Source organism: Triturus cristatus, chromosome 9 (assembly GCF_964204655.1).
Source record: "Triturus cristatus chromosome 9, aTriCri1.1, whole genome shotgun sequence".
NCBI lineage: Eukaryota > Metazoa > Chordata > Amphibia > Caudata > Salamandridae > Triturus > Triturus cristatus.
In genome coordinates, this window is record NC_140592.1 from 579,436,294 (window position 1) to 579,460,182 (window position 23,889).

At 49.5% G+C, this 23,889-nt stretch overlaps 1 protein-coding gene across 7 annotated transcripts in view; it reads left to right on the forward strand.

Annotated features, from left to right (window-relative positions):
* The window catches only part of SYMPK (symplekin scaffold protein), a 1,117,730-nt gene that overhangs the window by 324,520 nt on the left and 769,321 nt on the right, over nucleotides 1–23,889 (forward strand). For all 7 annotated transcript variants that reach the window (XM_085625602.1, XM_085625603.1, XM_085625599.1 and 4 more), the window contains one exon: nucleotides 3,067–3,286. In XM_085625602.1, coding sequence (XP_085481728.1) covers nucleotides 3,067–3,286 — 220 coding nt within the window. The remainder of the gene's footprint in view (nucleotides 1–3,066; nucleotides 3,287–23,889) is intronic.

The window sequence follows — 23,889 nt, forward strand, 5'->3', positions numbered from 1 at the left end:
CGCACTGGCGTTCCCCACAACACTGGCGCAGAGTCGTTCCCGGACCCTACTCGGCTCCGTAGACTAGGCGCTGTCACGTTCCTTCTCCGCCGCTGCTGGGAGCCGCCTAAGGCAACACGGCTAGCGGGGGCGCGGCCTTCTCCTACTACCGGCAACAGTGGGGCGGCGCTACGGCGTCTGCCCCCGTCACGTGACACTGGGAAGGCTGCTTCACGGCCTTACGCGATCCTTACTTCCTGGATGCAATTCTCCTCCGCTTCTCAGGCGCGTAGCCTGTCCGCCGGCCCTCACCAAGGAGTCCCGACTCTCCCCACAGACCTCCCGGAGACCACAGGCAATCTCCTGGTGAAAGCAGGCAACCTCCTAATCTCTGGGTTGCGGCGGTGAGTGCTCCAGGTGGGAACTCTTGCCAGGGGGGGGGCTGAAATTAAGGGTGCCGGGGTCACGCCGGAGCGGACGAGTAAGCCAACCAATTGCTTATTTCTTGGGCACAGTCACCTTCCAAACAGGCAGGAACGGTGGTCAGACGTTAAGCCCTGTTTGATTCAAAATCCCGGGCACAATAGGGGTGAGGGAGGTGTAGTCCAGGAAGGAGGCTCCTCCCCTGGTCTTCCTTCAGGATTTCTGACTAAACAGAAGTCTCTAAGGTAAAGATGTTACCCAAAGTCAGTGGCTGGGGTCAGGGACAGGTCAAGAGGTCGAGGGTGGTATCAGCTGATGAGGGAAGTCACGCAGACCCTAAGACCTGTCAATTCCCTCTCTAGCGCAGCCACCTCCCCACTCAGGTGCCTTACTCCTGACTACCTCACAGCTCAGCTACCTTCTAAAATGGCCGACCCCCCTTCACCTCTATTGATAACCTGGGCCCTGACTGACCAGAGTGGTCCAGAAGGTTCCGGAACCACTCATGGCAGTCTATGGCCCAGGTTCTGAGGCGACAGTTGGGACCACCATTTTGTGAAACCAATCTCCCCCTTCCTCCATTTAGTGAAGCACCTTGCGCCTCTCCCTCAGATAGTGAGAAAGGGGTGCCCACAGCCTCTACACCAACACCAAAAAGAAGTTAGTGGACAGAAAAAATGAGGGGGTAAAGGGTAAAAAAAGAAAAATAAAGTGAGGAGGGAACAGCCAAGTCTGGCAGGTCTAACACATAAGGCGCAGTGTCCCCGAAGCGGGTGTTGCCCTTGACTTTAAAGTTGAACAAAAAAGCTGGAACATAATGCGCAGTGTCCCCGAAGCGGGCGCCACGCTCAGCTTTTAAGTAAAACAAATTGTGAAACCAAGCGCAGTGTCCCTGAAGCAGTGAAAGGAGAGGGTTTTTTTTCCCTTTAAGGATAGTTTCTCTTGTATGAGTATGGGGGGGGGGGGATTATAACTCAAGGGAGAAGCCAAACCAAGAAAGCAATGAAAAGCAGAAAGCAACATTTATAAAGAGATCTTGCAAACAGCACATAAAGGATGGCTGCGTATGGAAACTGTAATTGGCCGGTCCTCCTCACCCTTAAACAGAAGTGGGGTACCTACTGCAGGAACCATACAGGAGGCAGGAAAGAAGACCAACGCTGCACTAAGCTACTGGTATGCAGCAGGCGGAGAATAGAGTAGTAGTATTGATCACAGCAGGGCTTGCAGACAGCACATGCGCCCTGCCTAGGTTCGACCTAAAAAGCACAGGGTTTTCGAATGATCGAGATTTTTGCCACCATGATTAGCTTTATGGAGATTAATCAATAACAATTTACCAACTTAAGAAAACACTATTAAGATGAACTGCATGCAAGACAAACCGTTCTATATCTTCTCTAGTTTTGCATTAAGGTTAAGCAAGATCAAAGTGATCAGACCACCTTTAGCTCTACCGGAAGAACAGGTGGTTGCCCGCACAAAAAATGATCTATATCCATTAAGGTAAAATGAATTAGTCGTCTACCCAGTTTCCTGCAGACAAATCACACTAAAGTGCTTGATGTCAATCCAAAGGTCGATCTCCCAGTGTTGAGTGAGACTGGTGAGGTTCCAACTAATGTCAAGAGCATTTGTGGGTGGGAAAGAGCTGCACATTGGACCATTGACAATGCCCGCTTCTTCCCACCCCCAAAAGTAAGTCCATTACAATCTGTCAGGGTGGCCACAAGTTGTTATTGGTGATCTCACTAGAGGTGCAGCCAAGAAAGGGTGTGGCAGCATATGACAGCTGAGTAAAATTGAGGGAAAACACTGCACTTGAGAAAGTCGACTACACCCTGAGCTTAGATCTAAAAGGAGAGAAGATAGGGTTGATGATGATGGCAGCTCTCTCCCAGACAGCTTAAAGTATTGTTGCCAGTGAAGAAATTACACCTGAGACTGTAAGACTGTTGTCGGGTGCATTTATTCCTTAACTCCCATCAGCATGATCGTCATCGGGACAGCTAGCAGCAGCTGACCAGGGAGATGTAACATTATGGAAGTCTACAAAAAAGGCAATTGAGAAAGGAGTGAATGGGTGATACTATTAGAGATGGAATCTTTCGGTGAGCGAGATTGGAGGAGGCTTTGCCGGCTGAGTGCAAGACACAGTACAATAACATCTACTGGTACCCACATAAACGTACCACAGTTTGTTAGGAAACTGGTATTTGTAAACATGTCAAACTGAGGATAAAAAGAGAATTGGAACAGTAAGATGTGAAGGGCAGAATGGAACAGCATGAATGTTCATGGTTACAGAAACTGTGTGTTGCTCATTGCAAGGTGCTCTTTCTGCTTACAAAATTAACAATGAAAGGGTGTATCCACAAAGTCACATTGTTCCACTTAATGTTTTTATGATTTTTGAATATCACAAAGTATGTGGATGTATTTCATATCAAAGGTGATTGGGACCATGTACTTAAAATGCTGGAATTACTACAGATGGATGTGGACGTTGGAGTGGTGTTAATTGTAGAGGGATAACTTTATGGTATGGTGTATGAGTTTTGGTGTTTCAAATGCCTGTTATTTAAGTGCCCTAAAGAGGCAATAAACATGAAATTAAACTACATTCCTTACATGGCTTGCCTACTGCCTTTGTCTCCTTATTAGGTGTTGAACAATCCAAACAGGCAAAAGAAGAGCCCAAGGAGGAGAAGGTGGTGAAAGCAGAACCTGTGTTGATCAAGAGGCGATTACCATCTATAACACCCCAGGAGGGGCAAGCCATTTCAGTGTTGGGTGCTCGCAATGTTGACTTTTCCCTCGCTGATGAGGATGCTCCACAAGCCAAACGGCGTCCGGAGCCCATCGTTCCCACAGCCCAGACCAGGTAAGAACGATCAATATGTTTTTGGCAGAACATAAACTTTGAATAAAGGGCAGGAAATCAAATGCATATGTGAAGCTGAATGACTCAGAAGATTAACATATGTTTTTGCTTAGAGCAAAACCTGAAAAGTAAGTGGCCTGTATGTCTTTGGGGTATTAAAGGTGTGAGTTTGGCACTGTGCAATGGTGCTAGATTTAATGCATTTCAGGAAGAGGTGCTCTGAATAATTGCAAATGCCTTGATGACCCCTTTAGAATACATTGACCCCTTGTGGCTGACAGAGAATGTAGTTTAGATTTTATTTTCATGAAACCATTTCTTTTACAATGTTTCACAACACAAATGTCTGTGTCCACATTATAGTAGTGATTTTGGTTTGAAAGTGATAGGTGCCCATTATGAAATGGTCTCAATTCATCCAACACAGCAAAACAAATGCTAAGATGGTTGCAAATGTGTTTATATGTTGTGATAGATAGCAGTGGCTTGACTTGGGATCATAAAGTAATTCGCACATTTGCCTCATTGGCCTTGAGGATTGTCACAGAAATTCTCAGCCAATCACATGTTCGATTGAATGACACAAAAATAATAGTATATTGATTCTTACCTTTATACCCTGGGTATGGATTATATAATTTCAAACTGTAGCGGGGGTTGCTATATGAATCATGTTAGGTCTTAAGAATGAATTCTGATAGGTTCATTTTTAGATCTCGCATAGCGTTGCAGCACAACGCGCTGCTTCGCTTTGCGAGGCATGCTGTATTAAAGTATATTTTAGAAGTGGGGGGTAGCCCCTCCTATTTTTTATTGGTTGGCGTCATCATCTATGGTAAATGCTGGCTTTCGATTGATAAATGCGGCTTCTTAGTCCCTCCTTGTTACCGCCCTGTCTCCTTTTGGGACCGGCCATCAGGACTGGATCTTTTACTTGTGGTGTTATACTGTCTCCTTCAATTAGTCCCCCTCCCTCGAGTCGTGTCTTCACCAGGTTACGATGCTCCGATTGGGCCTCGGGCCCCGCCCCTGGCAGTGTCAACATAGCACAGATGCCGAGTCTCCAGGGGGAGGAGGGGAAACGAAGAAGGTAAACAAGCGCTCCAGCTGCCCTCTCTTCTAGGGGCGGTTCCTTGATTAGGGCTGAGGGGCGCAGCTCCCACCTCAATTCTAACCTAATATAACCTACTGCTTCCTAGTTGTATATGCCAAGTTTTCAAACGCCTATGCTACCACCAGCCATCAGTAAGACCGAGGAGACCTGGCCGCTTTCTGTGGACTACTCCTTTAAACATTGTTCGTTTGCCCTTTGTTTAAAGCAATCTTTCACAGAGCCCCCAATTCATGTGCGGAAGCGATATAAAAACATTGAAGTACACATTTATCGGCTGGCTTACAAGTTTCAGAATCTCATATTGAATTCTACATATTTTAAGAAGAAATGGCAACGCCAGAGCCTCTCCCGGGAGCCCTGCACTTCCCCAAACACACACACGCTTGAAAGATATCGCTTCCATGTGGACAATATGTCGCAACTGGAACCTTCCTGGGTGCGTTGCACTGCGACGATGTCTGTCGCTCACACTGTTCTGCACAATGATTGCTCACTCGATCTGTCACATACCGTGAGCCATTGTAACACGTTACCATGGTTATTCTGTGCTAGGCTATTTAATGACATATTACCACAGTACACCTAAGTTAGGAGGCTGTTTGGCAAAGCTATCATAACCATGTCGGTGCTCAAACACATTACTCTTGGGAGTCGCCCGCCACCCAGATATGGAGTGGGTGGGGGGGACAAGGGACGCTGCTACTTTTCACACGATGTACAATTAAGCAGTGTTTGAAGGGAAGTTGGGGGGCGGGGGCTAGGATTGTGAGGATAGAGGATCATCTTAGTGCATCTGTCAGCACATAGTTTATTTTGAAATGTTCTTGGTATAGCACAACTCTTAGCCACATTCACCGAAGCGCCTCGTATCGGAATCGCAGCAAGTCTTGCAGGGATCGACACATAGCGCTGTCAAGGCGCTTTAATATGGACCTGCAGCACCCCTTGCTATTCCATTGTAGGACCTACAGGCAGCGGTGACAAAGCACCTTGTACCTGAGCCGCAGCGCTCTCACAGGGATCGACACGTAGCGCTGTCAAGGCGCTTTAATCCGGACCCTTCATATTCCAGCGCTAGGACCCATGCAGCTCTGCCAGTCACCTTCTGTTAATCCAGTGGTATATGCCAAAGCACGTGACCCGCAGCACTCCTACTAGTCCAGTAATGAGACCTCCCCACCCCCTGCCCCCCCAGCTCTTCCAGGGCACATTCATGCTGATCCCAACACACCCCGTAAGTCTAGGGGGGGCCTCGTGCTCAGAGGTGCAGCAGGCGGTCAGCTGCCGAGGGGCCTGATGGCCAGGTCCAGAATCTATAACCAACTCTGCCCAGCACCAGATATAACAAGCATTTGCAATGCAATAGGTTTCGCATTTTAGAAACTTTGACCTATTGGTATTGTAAATGACAATGCCTTCTATTATTGTAGGTTTTTCAAACACATAAATAAAAGGCATTGTCATTTAGAACGCCAATAGCTCAAAATCTCGCAATTGCGAGACCTATTGCATTGCAAATGCTTGTTTTCGTACTTACGCCATGGAGTGGTTGGCCATAAAAGTACTTCATGCTTGATTTTAGACCTTCACAGTTTGAGAGCAGTGCTTTTCTATCACCACACACCTGTGCCATCATTAGATATTTTTCCTGCTATCTGGGCTGTCACAGAGGAATTTCTCCAATCCAGATAACTCAAGACCAAACTTTGATCTTGTGGTTAGGAACTCTCTTTTCATCTCGTCTAAGACTGCAGATATGCTGTCACTGGTGAGACCTTTTTGTACCTTATAGTGGGCCTGGAGGCTGCTTACCATTGGTTGGCTTTGTTGAGCTTTTCATTTCCTTCCTTTTTGTTTGTCCTCTTACTTAGACTTTTCTTCCTCTTCTTGTATTGTCTCTTCCCTAAAGTATGGCTGCATTACTGTGTCCCTCCATTACCCCCTTTCTCTGGCACTACAATTCTCTTTTTGTTTAAGCACTCTACAAGAGTGCAAGTGTTTCCATTTGTCTACCTCATGTACTTCTCCCCTTCTGTGTTCCTTCCCTTCCCCTCCTGCCCTTCCTTGTCTGTTTGCTTCCCCATCTCCTCCTACCAACCCTCCATTGTCCATGTGATTCCCTCAGACCCTCCTGCCCACAGTCCTTTATCAGTGTTGGTGACCGATCCATTGCTCCTGGGTTGGGGCTAACATCTGCGGGAGGTGGAGATCAGATACCTTTGATGTCTGGCGGAGTCCCGGCTCCACACCAACCTTCTGGAGCTGAGGGCCATCTGCTTGTTTTTGAAAGCCTCCTGCCATCCATCAAGGGGGGGCTGGTACGGGTGTTCAGACAACACCTCCTCCATGTGGTACTTCAGCAAACTGGGTGAAGTGGCGTCACAGACTCAAATGCCAGGAGACCTTGTGCCTCTGGAAATGGCTTGACCATCAAGAAAGTTTCCTGGTGGGAAACCACCTGGCAAAATTGTGGAATGCCAGGGCGAACGAGCTGAGACATCGCCTAGCGGATCACAAATTGCAGCTACATCTGGAAGTGGTGCAAGGTCTCTTCTATGAATGGGGAGGATCTTGGCTCGATCTGTTCACCACTGCCAAGAACGCACCATGTCAGCAGTCCTGTGTGTTGGAGTTTACTAGGAATCTCTCGCTCCGAAACACTCTCCAACTTAAGTGGTATCAGGACTTCTGTATGCATTTATGCTGATACCACTCCTGCCTAAGTTCTCAAGATCAGGTCAGACCTGACCCAAGTCCAAGTCATCCTATGTGGCTCAAGATTGGGCACGAATAGTATGGGATCCAGAACTCCTGGAATTGTGCGCATGTCCTCTTATCAGGGTACCCCTCTTGGAGAACATTCTGTTGCAGTACAGGTCAGGATTCTGCCTTTGGGCTTTCCCAGTCTCCAATTTTCACGCAAATTGATTGAGCGGCGACAGCTGAACACCTTCAGCCTTCTTCGGGAGATGGTTAATGTCACTTGGCAGCCAGGTGTCCCTAAAAAAACAACCTGTCTGTCTTTGGGACAAATTTGTTACATGGTGCAGCATATCCTAGATCTGCAGATTTTGGGTACTGCAGATTTCGTGGGTTTGGCAGGACTTCATCCTTTCAAGCCAAACAGCAGCAGCAGTCACAACAGCAGCAACAGGCGAACCCTGTATATAGGTCACACAGAGGAAAAGGTAGAGGTCATCTTCAAGGCACAGCTTGACAACAAGTCTCCTCCTCCTCCTCCTCTTCTCTGCCCCTACAACTGGTACCACAGGGGAGGAGCTCCTAGCTCCTCCATCCTAGAGCATGTTGGTCCCATGCGAGGACGGTGTCCATTTCCTACGAAATTGGAGGTGTTACTTCAGACCTCGGGGTGTTGGAACTCGTGGAAAATTAGTATGCCCTTCCCTTCCGGGAGTTGCCCGCTCCTTTCCCCCCTCGCCATAGCTGGTGCTCAGAGGAGCACATGTTGCTCATACATCAGGAGGTTCTATCTTTATTGCAGAAAGGTGAGATAGAGGTGGTTGCAGATCAGGAAAGGGGTCAGGTATGCTACTCCCGGTACCTCCCTATTCCTAAAAAAGACGGCCGGTTGAGGCCGATCCTAGACCTCAGGGTCTTGAATTTTTACCTCAAACAGGAGAAGTTCAAGGTGTTGACTCTTGCTCAGGTTCTTATGTTGTTGCAGCAGGAAGACTGGATGGTTTCGTTCGATTTGCAGGATGTGTATTTTCACCTTCCCATCCTGAAGTCGCATTAGAAGTATCTCCGTTTTACGGTGGGGTCCCAACACTACCAGTTTGCTGTCCTTCCGTTCGGTCTTACTTCAGCACCTCGGGTCTTCACAAGGTGGATGGCGGTGGTAGCTGCACATCTCAGAAGGTTGGGGTTTCCGGTTTTTCCCTATCTGTACAACTGGCTGCTCAAAGCAAAGTCGCTAGAGATATGGTGCTGCATCATTTGTCGGTAACACCGCCTCTGTCTCATTCGGTAGTACTCTGCCGACGATGAGTGGCGTCTCCATCCGGAGGTGGTCCATCGCATTTTCAGATTGTGGCGGTATCCTCGTTTGGACCTATTAGCCACTCACGAGAACGCGCACTGCCTGTCGTTCTGCATTCTCCAGTATCCGATGCGGCGTGTGTTGAGAGGCGCGTTTCAGTCAGATTGGGGCTCATAGCTGGTTTACGCGTTTCTTCCCATATCTTGATTCCTCGGGTTCTGAGGAAGATTCGCCAAGACTGGGCCCAAGTCATATCGATCACCCTGGATTGGCCAAGAAGTGTGTGGTACACAGATCTCCTTTGCCTCTCATCGCACCCTCCGCTCTGTCTCCCTTACAGGGCAGACCTCCTTTAACAGTTGCAGGGGTAGGTTTTTCACCCCACCTCCAGACCCTGCACCTTCATGCCTAGAGATTGAACGGGCTCTTTAACTCTTCCGCTGGATGAGGTGGATGTTACTTTATTGGCCAGGAGACGCTCCACCAAAACTGTCTAGTTCGAGGCATATGAGCTGCAGATTATACACTGTGCATAGATCGCCATCTGGTGTTGGGCCCGGATGTTTGCAGTTTCTGAAAGACTGTGATACTAGGAGGAGGCCTACTCTGTCGCATTTGTCAACTTGCATTCGGCATTTGATTTAAAACAACCATCATCTTTTGATACTGCCAAAAATCCAAATTTTGGCAATAGATGGACTGTTTTAATAGAGACATTGAAGATTTCATTGATGCACTAAAGAGCCTGATAAAACGTTTATCAAAGTTCTCAAAAATCCGGCTGGTGGTGGTGTGAAAGAAGTCATAAAGAAAATCCTGTGATCTGGTGAAGTCGCATAGCGTCATATTAAAGAAATGTTTAATCTCAAGTTCAATCCAGTGGCAAACTTTGATTACAAAAGACACATTTTCAGTCAAGAACGCCAAATGTTGCTGAAACCATTGATGAATTTGTGGAGAGACTCAATGCACTCATCAAACGCAAGTTCAATAAATTTAATGATGAAGAAGCTATACATCTTAGTTATTGATGGATGCTTGTCAGATTCATTCAGATGACTAATGCTGAGAGAAACTTAGTCTGGAGTGAGTGTTGATAGCTGTCAAAGCTGAGGAGCATGCTGAAAGACAAGCTGCTGACATGGAGGCCATAGGTGCCCAGAGTGAATCAGTCATGAGTCTAAAAAACAAATATTTGCAATGCAATAGGTCTCGCATTTACGCGACTTTAAGCTATTGGCATTGTAAATGACTATGCCTTTTATTTAGGTTTTGAAAACAAAAATAAAAGCCATTATCATTTGCAATGTCAATAGCTCAAACTCGCGTAAATGCGAGACCTACGGCACTGCAAATGCTTGTTTGCTATTTTTAGTAGAATGTTTTAAACGTATGTAGGACTTTGAGTTGGGATTGTTTTGGGTCTGGGTAGGGACAATTTGAAACGTTGACATTGTATAATCTACACATAGTAGTGGCGGAAGGACACAGCTGTCCATTGTTTAGGTTACAAAAATTGTCTTTTTTTTCTCATTTTTTTTTAATAAGAAATAGAAATGTGTGTAATATTGCCATAAGAATATATTTCTTGGAAATAGTTTTGTTGAATCTGAAAGTGGGGCTGTTGTTAGGAATGTTCCCCAGTGAGTGGGCTGTGGCCTGGTCGGTATTTCCTGTTCACCATTCTTTTGTGGTGGAGGGAGGTTTGTTCATGGCACTCGCCAAGCTCAAGCATTTTATTGAGGGGGGACCTCTCCTCTCTTTAGATGTAGCCCCCCCGCTGTGTTGTGCATGCCGTGCACTTTGCAATTCTTCCTGCTTCGCTCGCTGCGGATCCTCTGTGTGCTCTTGTGCAACCAGTTGCGCCTTATTGTTTTACTGAACTTATAGGCTTTATGCCCCCGTCACTCGTTTCAACATTTCTGAGAGTGGCGAGTACCCGAGGCCGGCTGGGGGTGTGTGTGGGGTGGAGGGTGGGAAGAGAGGAGGCAGCAGGCCAGGAAGGGGGGTGGGGTACAGTGGGCATCCCAGTGCCCATCGATCCTCAGATTGGAATTATGTGCCAGACATGAGGAGGTTACTTGACCTACCATGCCCTGTAAAGGGGAGGGGGTGGACTGGCGGTACTGCCCTCATTGACGACCCTTCTCTGGCTCAAGAGGCCCCGAGACCCTTTGCATGCACTGAGACCCCTCAGTCCTACTGCCTGCGCTCCCTCTCAGACCCACCCCCCTACAGACCCCCGGGGTCCTCCCGCTCCAAGGGAAGCTCAGAGCATGGCCGCAGTTTGTGGTGAAGCAACGTATAAAATCACAGGTGGTGTGAGGGGATGGGCAGGCTGGTTCCAGGTGCGAGGGGATGGGCAGGCTGGTTCCAGGTGCGAGGGGATGGGCAGGCTGGTTCCAGGTGCGAGGGGATGGACAGGCTCGTTGCAGGTGCAAGGGGAGGGGCAGGCTGGTTTCAGGTGCAAGGGATGGTCAGGCTGGTTGCAGGTGCGAGGGGATGGGCAGGCTGGTTCCAGGTGCGAGGGGATGGGCAGGCTGGTTGCAGGTGCAAGGAGAGGGGCAGGCTGGTTGCAGGTGCGAGGGGATGGTCAGGCTGGTTGCAGGTGCGAGGGGATGGTCAGGCTGGTTGCAGGTGCGAGGGGATGGTCAGGCTGGTTGCAGGTGCGAGGGGATGGTCAGGCTGGTTGCAGGTGCGAGGGGATGGTCAGGCTGGTTGCAGGTGCGAGGGGATGGGCAGGCTGGTTGCAGGTGCGAGGGGGTGGGCAGGCTGGTTCCAGGTGCGAGGGGATGGGCAGGCTGGTTCCAGGTGTGAGGGGTGGGCAGGCTGGTTCCAGGTGCGAGGGGATAGGTAGGCAGGCTTCCTTAGTGGGGTGGACAGGGTGTGATGGGCAGGCTCCCTCAAGCTGTGAGCAGGTAGCGATAAGGCTTGTTGTGAGGGGGAGGTGGACGGACTGTGTTCCTGTGGGAAGGGTGGACAGGCCGGCTTCCATTTGCTGTGTTGAAAGCTCTCGTAGAGACTCCCCCTGGTGGTCATGTAGCGTTTTGACCTCACGGAGCTCCCAGCACCCTCACCCGCCTGCCCCAGAATACAAACTCTCGCCCTGTGAAAGAACTCACTCGGTTCGTGTTGGAAGAGATCCTCCTGAGATTCCAGCCTCTGCTGTGGAAGGTGGTGTGTGTGGGGGAGGGGCGTGTGTGTGTGTGTGTGTGTGTGTGTGTGTGTGTGTGTGTGTGTGTGTGTGTGTGTGTGTGGTGGGGGGGAGGGGCGTGTGTGTGTCTGTCTGTCTGTCTGTCTGTCTGTCTGTCCTCTGACCACAAATACAGGCGCTGGTCCCAAAGTGACCTGAATGTCAACCTTGAGCTCTACTGAAAGTAGATGTGACCCCCCCCCCCCCCCCCCCCCTTCTAATCCAAACCCCAGTAGAGAACAACACACACACACAGAAGGATGCTTAGGGAACTGCCCCATGTTACTCAGTAATGTCTGCCACGAGCAGTTCTTCCCCTTCTTCAAGAATGTAAGTACATTTTTGTATTTTTCTCCGGCTGGGAAAAGAATGTCACTCTTCTGTTTTCCAGCACAGGTTGTCCAAGCGCCTGGTAAAATGATATTGTTTTCGAAGCTGAGCTCAACTCGCAGCCTTGATGAGTCAGAGATTCACCCTTTGATGCTTCTGCAGCTGTAAATACAAGCTGTCTCCGTGGAGCCGACGGAGGGGGGGAGGGAAAGTGAAAGCGCGCAATGCGCGCGCTGTGTAACTCCAGCCTCCGGGGACAGGAGATGTGCAAGCGTATGGAGTGCACATCTCCTGTCCGTACGCATGCACATCTCCTGTCCGGGCGCACATGGTTTGTCTCCCTTCGTGAAGGAAAGCAACGACAATAGAGTCTCGACTAGGCGAGACCTAATAAGCTAAAGCAAAAGAATGAAGGACACAAAGTGATGTCTACACGTAAATAGACGTTATGTTTTAGATGTTGATTTTTGTTTTAAAGCCAAGGTGAATGTCCTGCCATTGAACAGGTCTGTAACAGATTCCTAAGTGTCTGCCACGACACACCTGCCGGTAAGTCCTCTATGCCGATACAATCCATTTCTGTGACTTTGCGCTGCTCGTTGTGGAACGAGGCCTGACCTCAAAATGGCGGCAAAGAGTTCAAACCGGGGAGCGATGATCTAAGTACCGCGGGGATGTGAAGGGAAGCACAAGCATGCGGGAGACTGCTACTAATGCAGCAAGTGTGCCCTATGTGAAGCGCTTCTTAAAGACACCGACGTCACTTACTTGACGAATCCGTAGTATTCTCATGTTAGGGTTTCTCTTCTATGGTATCCTGTTCCCTTGCTGCTCAGCCTGTGTGAGTGTTCTGTGTGGAATGTTGGTGTGTGGGCCATGTGTGGAATGTCTGTGTGACTGGATGAGTGATGACAGATGGTGAGAGTGGCTGAGCAGCTAGCAGGCTGCTCCTGGTGGGACTGTTGTTATGACCTACAGGCTGCCTTACAGGTCTTATATACCTGTTAATGATGACCTGTCTACTTAACTGAATAAACCTACTTGGATTACAACTACCAGCGTGTCATCTTTACTACATTCATTATGGCGACGAGTTGGAGACCTCCCCACGCACTACAAGTGATACAAGTAGCCTGAAGAAACTTAAAGATGCCTTCTACAACATGTTGGGAAGAAGCTACAACAGGGAGAAGACGTCGGGCGCAGATGACCGGATCAAGACGCAAAAAGCAGGAGCCACAAGATGTAACATTGAAACTTAAGGAGTTACAAAGGGAACATAAAGAGCACGCAAGGCAGCCCCACCAGTGTCCATTACAACGGACAGCCCCCACACAAGCGTGCTGTTCCCTGTCTACTACAATCGGATACTTCAAGGAAGCTGCGCTGAGAGAGCTTTTGAGTACAGTAAGCAACTTTTCACACCTCAGTGTCACTGCGCATGGAAATTTGTTTGTTCTGTTATGCTGCGCAAACTCAAGCATGCTGTACTTTGCGCACAGCATGAACAATAGCTTGCTGTACTGTGTGTTTGTGCATACACCCACAAGTCCTGCACCGTCAAGGGAAGTTTGCTCATTGATATTGTATTTCTACATGTGTACACACTGTTTGGATGCAGCACATGTCAAGATCTACATGGGCTTCTGTCCTGCGCAAAGTCTGTCTACTGCCGGATGTGGGCGCTACTTTGAAGGTGCAAGAACATTTTTGGAGCCTCACAGCTGCAGTAACTCTCAAGCCCTGGGGCGATGGCAGGTGAGACTTATTTTGTCTGTGATTTCTGGCCTACGCGGAGACCTGATTTCTGTGGTGTTTGCCAACTGCTGTTTTCAACTTCAAAAGTATCTTGGCACGAGCTCTAGTCAGCACGTGCAAAGTTACCTCTGATGTGAAGACGCGCTGATCAGCCTCGTGCTGTTTCTTCGTGGGATCTTCTATGACAACATGCTGCTTCTGGATGCCTGCATGCGTGGATGCGCCGTGAGCCATTCGGCTCATCGTCCCGTTCGGGCGGCCATTTTGGGGTTGGCTGTTTCCTTTTAGTGTGCCCAGTTTGTTTATTTCTGAGCTGCCAACCACGCCTTTTACCTGCGTCATTTTTATGAAGTTTCGTGAACGTTGAAGACTCACTGGATTGCTGCAATGAAGGATTTAGTTACACGTTTTTTTAGATCTCGCCTAGCATTGCTGCGCACGGGCGCAGTTTGCTCGGCAAGATTTATTGCAGATGAGTACTTTGAAAAGGGCTTGAAGCCCCGCCCCTTATTCCCTTTGGTTTGCATCACCGTTTATGTTAAACGGGGGGCTGCCATTGGGAACAAGGTTTCTAGGGTGCCTCTTTTCGCTTTTTTGCCCGGCCCATCCGGACTGGATCGCCTGCATTATGGCTGTTGTGACGAAGTTTCTTATCAGAAGCTTTGTCACGCTGCCTTGCACGCGCCAGTCCGGCTCTCTGATTGGGGCGGACAAAAATGAAGACATGGCGCTGCGTATTTATTTTTGCATCTCACTTTCACTTTAAAGTGAAAGCTCGATGCATAAATAAACAGCGGATGCCTGTTGAGCGCTTGTTTGCATCACGCCGTGCCACCATTACTTAAGGTAATCACCATCTAGCGCTTAATTGTTTTGCTATTGGGGTAAATGTTTAATTAAACAACGTGGCAAAATAACATCCTCCCAAAACTGTTAAGAAAGACTCTGACTACCGAAGGCATCGGATTCTGCCTCTGTTTCTAATTGACGTCACGTTGCTAAGGGGTTTTCCTAAGTGACGCTTCCATACACAACTCTCTCTTTAGCGCATCTGTTCACGTCTGACCAATTGTTACAGATTCACTCCCTGCATGTTCAGTAGAGGGCTACTAGTGGTGAAAGTATATCTCATTAACGAATCAGACGGGAGCAAGCTGTGATTTCTTGCCGGGTCCTATGGTTTTGACCAATCACATTACTCGTCTTTAAGCATGCCAGCGGCTCAGACCTCTGTGAACAGCGTCAATCAGTGTGGTGTCCTGAACTTATTGGCAGCTTTGTCGTTTTGTCATGCAAGAGGCGGGAGATGGGCAATAATTCTCCCCGGTGGTTGGCAGCACAGAACCTTACCTTCTAGCAAGTTCTTTTACTCTCGTTCGTTGATGAAGGCATGCTATTGGTGTATTTCTTGTTCCATCTTTAATCCTCTTGTATTTGATTTGTTGTAGTTCCACGGCCGTCCCAGCAGGTGAGTCTCCCAGGCCTGCTTCTACACAGGGTCGGTTGCACGGTGTGAAGTGTCAGCCCGGCCGTTGACTTGTGTTCAGCCGGAGGTGGGGAGCATCCGTCTGTCGCGGGAGGGAGTCTTAGCCCCCACCTCCTCTATACCCCCTCTGCTGCTGTCTTTGCCACTGACCCTATTGAGAGGCTGACAACTGTCACCTCCAAACCCCTCCTACTCGCCTCTCATTCACTGCCGTAAACAAGCTTTCTCCTCCTGCAGACAGACATCTCTCTTCTCCTGCACTGCCTGACATATTGTCCCCCTCTAATCCTCCCCACGTTGCAGGCAGCAGACCCTTTAAATTGAGGCCCCCACATCCCAGTCACCTGCAGCCCCCTAACCGACCAGCAGCTTCATTGATCAGTACCCCCTAGACAGACCACTTTTTTTCAGCCCATCCCATGCTCCTCCCTATATTTACATTTTAGAGCCAGACGCCCATTCGTCCCTAAAGTATCCTGACCACCTCCCACTGCACAGCCATGAGCGCCCCACATGCTTGTGGTCACCCTTGACCCTCTGCTGACTTCTTGCTTTGAGGTCAACCCTCTTCACCTCGCTTACAAGCAGCACAGTACAATACCACCACTACCACAAGTTCCACCAGTACCACCACTCCCGTCAATACCAGTACCACCACCCCCGTCAATACCAGTACCACCACCCCACCAGTACCACCAGTACAACCAGCCCCACCAGGACCCCTACCACCATCAGTACCATACCACCACCACCACCGACACTACCACTACAACAACCACTACCACTACAACCACCAGTCCGACCACCACTAACACAACAAATACCAACACCAATACAACCAATTCCACCACCACTACCAACACTACCACCAGAACCACCACCAGTATCGACAGCACCAGTACAACCACCACCACCAGCAGTACCAACACCACCAGTAACATCTCCACCACCACCACCAGTATCACTACCACCAACAGTAACACCACCACCAATCACACCACCACTACAAACAATACCACCAACAATACCACCACCAACAATACCAACACCACCACCACAAGTACCATAACCACCACTACAAATATTACTAGTACTACTCTGTGGTGATAGTAATAATAATAATAGTGGTAGTTATGGTACTGGTGGAAAATTACTATTATAAATTACAATACCTTTTAATGTTTCAAAAGGCATTGCCATTTACAATACCAATAGCTCTAAAACTCGCAGTTGCGAGACCTATTGCATTGTAAATGCTTGTTATTGCTTGTCTTCAGTTTTTTCCAGCGAGCAAGTATTATGCAAGTACTTTACATTATTTGACTATTTCTTCATTTGTAAACCTGCCGTGAAGAGGAACTTGAGGAGCATGTCTAGTAAGACTTTGTTTGCACATATGTTCATGAAGCGAAGCAGGTTGTGGACATTGTTCAACTCTTCGTTTGGAAAATGACTGTAATGTTTTTCTATTAGTTATTGTTCACAGCTGTTCCCTACCCCAGATGTCACATGGTGGGAGTGTTGTCACAAGCCTTACGTAGGGGGTTTGTGTAATTGACTTTCACATGTTTGCATTTGTTTTACAGATTGTTGCAGTGTTTTCACAGTATGAGGTTCACAGTTTAGAGTAATTTTTACATGTATGTATATTGGTCTCATAATCAAATTTTTCTGTGGACTCCATTCACTTTGTCCCTTACATGAGGGTTAGTTTGGGGTTACAGTCCCTTGGCTACCTATTACATTTAGTTCATTCTTACTGGTCTCTACACAGGGATAGGTTCATGGGCACATGTGAGAAAGTGGCTCTGTATATACTGTTCCTTAATAGGTACAGGGTGTACAGAGTCCACAGACCCCAAGGGTTTAACAGAGGTTAAAGTTAGATATAACCTTACTCTCCAAAGTGGTAGCCTGGTCGAGCAGTAAGGCAGTATAAGAGGACGTGTAAAGCATTTGTTGTACACACTCAGTCAGCATATAGTTCCACACACTCAATAACTGAACTCTAGGCCAATGGTTTGTATATAAAAAATATATGCTTGTTTTATTTTAGAACCAACACTTGGAATTAAAATATACTTTCTCGACAGGAGATGTTTCATAAAAATACTTTTGTATATGCAATTGACTTTTTAGTAAACAGTTACAAATAGTTGCAGTAGGCAACTCTATTTCTAAACACAATACATTGAGCTCAATGATAAATTCAAATTATATGCAACAGATTACTTTTTTAGATTACTTTTGTAATTCCAGGCTTGGATCCTAGATCCAGTCCTGGGTCAGCTCTCAGAATCAGCTGTTAAAAGTCGACTTTGGTACTGTAATGATTTTTAACTAATATTTAGCTATTTCAAAAGTGAGCACTTAGAAAATATTTCAGAGCAAACAATCAATGATTCCCTATGGAAGGAAATGTAAGTTACAGGTACAGTAGGTTATCGTTACTTTTGTAATCCAGTACTGGGTGTCTAGACTCAGTACTGGGACATTTATCCAAAACAGGTAAGTAATTACGTTTTCAGATGTTATACGATTTTTGAGGAATATTTAGAAATTGCAGAAATAAACACTTAGAAGAAATTTCACAGAAAAGCAGTCAATGGTTTCCTATGGAAGAAAAATGAGTTAAAGGTAAGTATAGTTGTGGGTACTTTTCAGAGTCAGTGCTGGGCACCAATATCCAGCACTTGGAGCTCACCTAAGAGCAGGTGAGTAAATTAGTTTTTGTCACTCGGCTGATTTTTGGTGATTATTTGAAGTTTTGAAAAGTCCACACTTAGAAGAATTTCCAAGAAAAAGCCAGTCAATGTTACCCTATGAGGAAAATGAAGTTAGCGGTTTAAGGGTAAGTACTTAACTGGCAGAGTTGAAGTTCTGGGCATAGACTCAGGGGTCCCCCAGTGTCAGGTAGGTACAGTTAGTTCACCCTCAGCGGTTTCAGGACGGCCGGGTGCAGAGAGAGTTAGGCCCAATGTTATCCTATGAGGGATAGGGGGGCCTTGGTTGGTGGCTGCTGTCGGGCAAGCCACGTGGTTGTGGGAGCTGGGCTCCTGGTCACTTACTCAGGGCAAGTGGGGAAGTAGGTTAGAGTAGAGTTTTCACTGCCAGGGCCACTCGGGCGGCTGGCTGCAGGGTGCTTTTGAGCCGTCGGGCGCTCAATTGATTTCTATGGGAAATCTCCGGTTTGGAAAAAGGCTGCAGGCTCTGGGACGAGGACTCTTCGGGTGCCACCACCACTTTGAGGGGTAAGTTGGGTAGTTGAAGGATAGGTAGGTACCCCGGGATTGGGCACAGAGGGCCGTGGGGCGCCGGGTGCAGGGGTGCCTTTTGATGTCGGAAATCTTACCCTCTTGTTGATCGCGGTTGGGGTGGCACTCGGTTCTGAGGCTGCAAGCTTCTTCAGGATAGTCGAGGGGGGTCCTTGGGTGCCGGACTTGGGGTCACAGTCGCCGTGGGGTCGTCCTCGTGGGTTTAGTTCACTCCGGCACCGGCCAGGCTTGGCGGGTGCAGAGTGGGCTGGGATCGCGGTTCCGGGCTGCTGCCAGGGGTGAAAGGTAGGTTCTGAGTAGAGCCTCTACTCATGGGAGTCCCAGGAAATCAGAGTTCAAAGGTAGCCAGGTCCTCCGGGGTTTCTGAGGTTGCTGGCCACAAGAGATGCCGTGCTGGAGCAGGAGCAGGTTCGAGGGTCGACAGGCCGGTAGGGCTGGGGCCAAAGCAGTTGGTGTCTTCCTCTTTTCAGCAGCTGCAGGGCAGGTCTTTGTTCTTCTTGCTCTTCTTGTAGTTTTGAATCTGGGATCTGGGGAAGGAAGGTTCAGGGTGCCCCTAAATACTAGATTTAGGGGCGTTACAGGTAGGTGAAGGTCAGGGACCAATGGGTCCCTGTCCTGGGGTGGGTACACCCCCTATCCTGCCCCTCTCCTGTGGGAGGGGGGCAGTAGCCTAATCCTGATAGGGTAGGGCCTCCCATCTTCAAGATGGCGAGAGCCCGGAGATGTGATTCACCTCGCCTCCCCCACCTGAGGGGTGGGGTGGGCAGGCTGGCACATCCCCTGTCCTTGTATGGGGTTTCCGGCCAAGCTTCCCGCCAGAATGGGGGGTTGCAGTGGCCTGGGGAAACTCCTAGAGGCGGCAGGCCTTTGAAGCTTCCCTTTGCTCATCCTGGGGGAGGAGATTTATCACCTCTCCCAGGATGTGCATTGTTGCAGGCCCGGGAGAGCAGGGGCTCTCCCACCCAGGGGTCCAGCAACGTGTCTGCTGTGTGGCAGCCTGGGCAGCCCCAGAGCAGACGTGGATTGTAGGTTAGTTGTAAGGGGGCATCTCTAAGATGCCCTCTGGGGTGCTTGGTACATTAAGTTCGAGGCATGTGGGCTGCTGAATTCATATCTGTGCATAGATCGCCGCCTAGTGTTGGGTCCGGATAATTGCACATTGTTGTCCTGGAAGAGTTTTCGAAGTATCACGAGACAGGTGGCTCCTCCCCTGGACTACAGTGCGCATGGGCATCCTCTCCATCCTTAGATTGTTTTTTTCCGCCATTGGGTTCGGATGTGCTTATCTTAGCTCAAGTTAGGAAAATTTAGTTTAAGGCCAAAAGGCCTTTAGTTCTCGTCGGTACTGTTCCCGTTCGGTATCGACCAGTTTCTTTAGTGCTTTAGCACCTTCTGCAAGCTTTTCGGATCCGCTTGGTCCGAACATCGAACTTCGATCAACTATGGAATCGAGGACTCCCTTCAAGAGATGTCCTTTATGCCACGCGAAATACCCACACATCGACGTCCACCCGGTATGCAACAAATGTCTCTCACCGGATCACGATGAGTCGAAATGTATGGCCTGCGCCCGGTTCCGATCGAAGAAGACTCTCCAGAATCGACGGGCAGCGAGATTGGAGGCGCAGCAATCGGCGCCTGCCCCAGACAACTTCTTTAGCACCGAGGACGAAGACGCCGAGAGCGTGGAAGACGTAGACTCCAGCCCCGCTTCCGAACACGACTCCCAATCGGAAGACGACGATGAGGTGATCTTTCAGGGAGAAGAAGTCGTCGAAGAGGTAGGAGACTACGATGAGGCCCTTGGGGCCGAGGAAGATAGCTCCAGCGAAGAGCTAGGCCAACCCATCGATACGGAGGCCGAAAAACGTAGTCGCCATAAGGCTCAGGTCAAGGGATCGCCTACGGGCCTTACCCAAGACCAATCTCACGGTTCTTCGGCCCTGCCTCCAGGCCCGGCCTCGAACATTTCACAGGAGCCATTATTATCAAAGACGACTGGCTTCCCTTCAGCGAAACCGAAACCGTCCATTTTGCAGCGTGAATCTTTCTGGATTCACTATGCTGTGCATTATTCCGCGATCTTGTGGTTGGGTCCGGATTCGTAGTCTTTTCTTTGTTTTTTTTTTTTTTTTTTGTAGCCCAGGTGGGCGTCGACGTACACCATTTGGTGCACCTCCCGTGACGTCGTCGTGCTTCCTGCGGAAGTCCCACCTTTGGGGCGCCATCTTCAGATTCTTTTTTCCGCCGTTGGGTCTGGATCGTCATCGGGAAGCTCCAGAATTACACTCGAAGGAAGAAGGAAGAAAAGCGAGTTTCATCGATAGAAACACTAGAAGATATCAGGAAAGGAAAAGATTTCATCAGGAGCGCGAAGAAAGGAGGACCAGCGCCCTTTTCTTCGACGGCCTGGGAGAATGCACGCTCAGAGACCCTGAGCGCAATGGACAAGACGCCATTCAAGTTCTGCCCAAACTGCCACCACAAGTTCGCGCAGAGAGACCAGCATCCGGTCTGCAACCTCTGCCTACCGGTCGATCACCAGAGTATCGACTGCAACGCCTGCTCAGCCTTCGCGCCGAAGACACTCAGGGTGAGAGAGCGGCAGAGAAGGGCCAACGCCAGCATGGATGGCAAGGGGAAGCCCCCGACGCTCTACGCTCTGGGCCTCTCCTCGGACGACGAGGACAACGTCGCCGAGACAGCCGAAAACTTCACGGTCGTAGAGACCGACAAGAAAAAAGAAGACGAGGTAAGAGAATCGTCGAGCGCAAAACAGAAAGTACCTCGACAACACGAGGGTGACTCGAGAAAATCTGAGTCAAAGTCCACGAAGGGAGGCCCGGCGCCGAAAACTTCGACGTCCAAAGGGGGAACCACGGACAAGAGGCCGAGCGGATCCTTAGATAAGGACTCCCTGGTGCCGAAAGACGCCGAAAGGCAAGGGTCGTCGAAAGCATCCCATGAAACGGGCCGATCGACGCAGAAAGAACGTTCGACGTCGACGCAAGTTTCATCGAAAAGACCCGCGGTCGACGCCGAAAGCATCTCCGAGATGGAAAAAAAGAAGAGGCGGCTCGAGGCCGAAATGGAGAACATCCTTCAAAGAAAGAAGGAGTTCGACGCCAGAATGAAGGAATTCAAGATTCCAACGGTTCCATCAGCGGACGTCGAGGAGGTCGAAGACGAGTTCGACGCCGAAGGGCTGACAAGGGAACTCGAAGAGGAAGAAGAGCCCTATTATGAGGGAGAAGCCGAGGAAGAAGACCAACGGTCGTTCTACGAATCGGCGGCATCTACCAGCAACGACGTCGAATGGCACGATCTCGACACCGAAAACCCGGAGGAGCCCGTGGACACGTACCCTTCGAGGCCTTCGCCACCCGACGACATCGGGGTCTACAATATGGTGGTCAGGAGCGCAGCAATGGCCTTCGGCGTCAAACTCGACGAGGAGAAACCGAAAGCCGATTTTCTCGTCGAGACACTGCTCCCCATCCGGACAAGGAGCCAGTTCCTCCCCATGCTACAAAGCGTGATGAATCAGGGGAGAGAAGCCTTCAAGGAACCTGCGACCTGCCGGTCGATCACGCCCAGGACAGAGAAGAAATATAAGCACTCCTCCCTGGACCCCCCTTACATCAAGGGTAGCGTGACCGCGGACTCCATCATAGCCTCCACGGCCAGGAGAAGGGCCAACGTACCAGCAACTTCGGGCCCACCCCCGGATAAGGAGAGCAGGAGGATTGACCTCACAGGAAGAAAGGTCGAGAGGAACGCCGCAATGCACTGGCGCATGGCGAATTCAAATGCACTCCTCAATAGACACCAATACCAGCACTGGGATGAGATGGGGGAGTTAGTAAAGCACCTCCCCGAAGAATACAGGCAGAGAGCGAATCGCCTGATAGATGAAGGCAAAAACATCGCCAACTCCTGTATAAAGACGGCGTTGGATGGGGCAGAAACTTCAGCAAGACTCATGGCCATAGGGGTCACAGAGAGGAGGCATGCATGGCTAAGAATCTCGGGATTCAAACCGGAAGTGCAGAACAACATCCTTGGCACCCCCTTCAATGGAGAGACACTGTTCGGAGCAACAGTGGACGACAAGCTCACCCAGCTGAAAAAAGAAAACGAGACGGCGAGGTCCATGGGGGCCCTACAGCTGAGGGGAATGAGGCGAGGAAATCCCTCGAGAAGACCCTACGGTAGGGGAGGAAGCCAGCAGGGGACGTCGCACCAGGCGTTCCAACAAGGTCAGCAGGGTGAAGGTCACGGACAAGGTCAGCAGAAGCAAAACTGGCAATATCAACCTCGGGGCCAGTCCTTTCGCGGGAGAGGGAACGGACGTGGCCAAAGGAGGAGAGGGGGCGAACAGCCCTCGACGAAGTGACTCAGCACGCAAGAGGACGCCTACCCTCGTCAGGACCCCAAGGGTGAGGCGCAAAAAAGTGTCATCAGGGGGAAGAGAAAATTCAAGAGCCTACGAGCATACGACACCAGTAGGCGGAAGACTGAGGTTCTACCTTCAGGAGTGGCGGCGTATAACCACAGACAAGTGGATACGGAACGTTGTGCAGTACGGGTACTGCTTAGATTTGGAGAAAAGACCTCCAAACAGGAAACCAAGGGGAAGACTGAGATCGGCCCAAGAACTGGCAATACTCAGAGAAGAAACGCGGAAACTCCTGCAAAAGGGAGCCATAGAGACAGTGCCGTTCAGAGAACGCAACAAAGGGGTCTACTCAAACTGCTTCGTGGTTCCGAAGGTAGACGGAGACCTCAGACCCATACTAGACCTCCGTTACCTAAACAAGTTCATCAGAACGCAAAGGTTCAAAATGACTTCACTGCAGGAGGTTCTGCCACAGATAAGAGAAGGGGACTTCATGGTCACCGTGGACCTCAAGGATGCCTATCTTCACATCCCAAAAAACAGAAGGCACAAGGGCCTTCTAAGATTCAACATCGAACAAGAACACTACCAGTTCACGACCCTGGCCTTCGGATTAAAATCAGCACCAAGGGTCTTTACAAAATGCCTGTCGGCGGTAGCGGCGCACCTACGAAGGCAGGGAATACATGTCTACCCCTACTTGGACGACTGGCTGGTCAAGGCAAACTCACGCGGAAAGTGCGAGAGGCACGCAAAACGCGTAACAGACACCCTCACAAATCTGGGATTCTCGATCCACTGGGGAAAATCATCGATGGAACCGGAGCAGGTGAAGATTTTCCTGGGGGCAAAGATCAACTCCCGCAACAGTACAGTAGTGCCCAGCGAGAGGAGGACAGAGGCTCTACTGAAGGAGGCGAAGCTCTACCAGAAGGGGCGAGCTCTGACAGTGAGGGCTGTGAGCAAGATGATGGGGATGATGGCGTCCTGTATCCAGCTGGTGCCGAATGTACGCCTGCACATGAGACCATTCCAGGAATGGCTACAA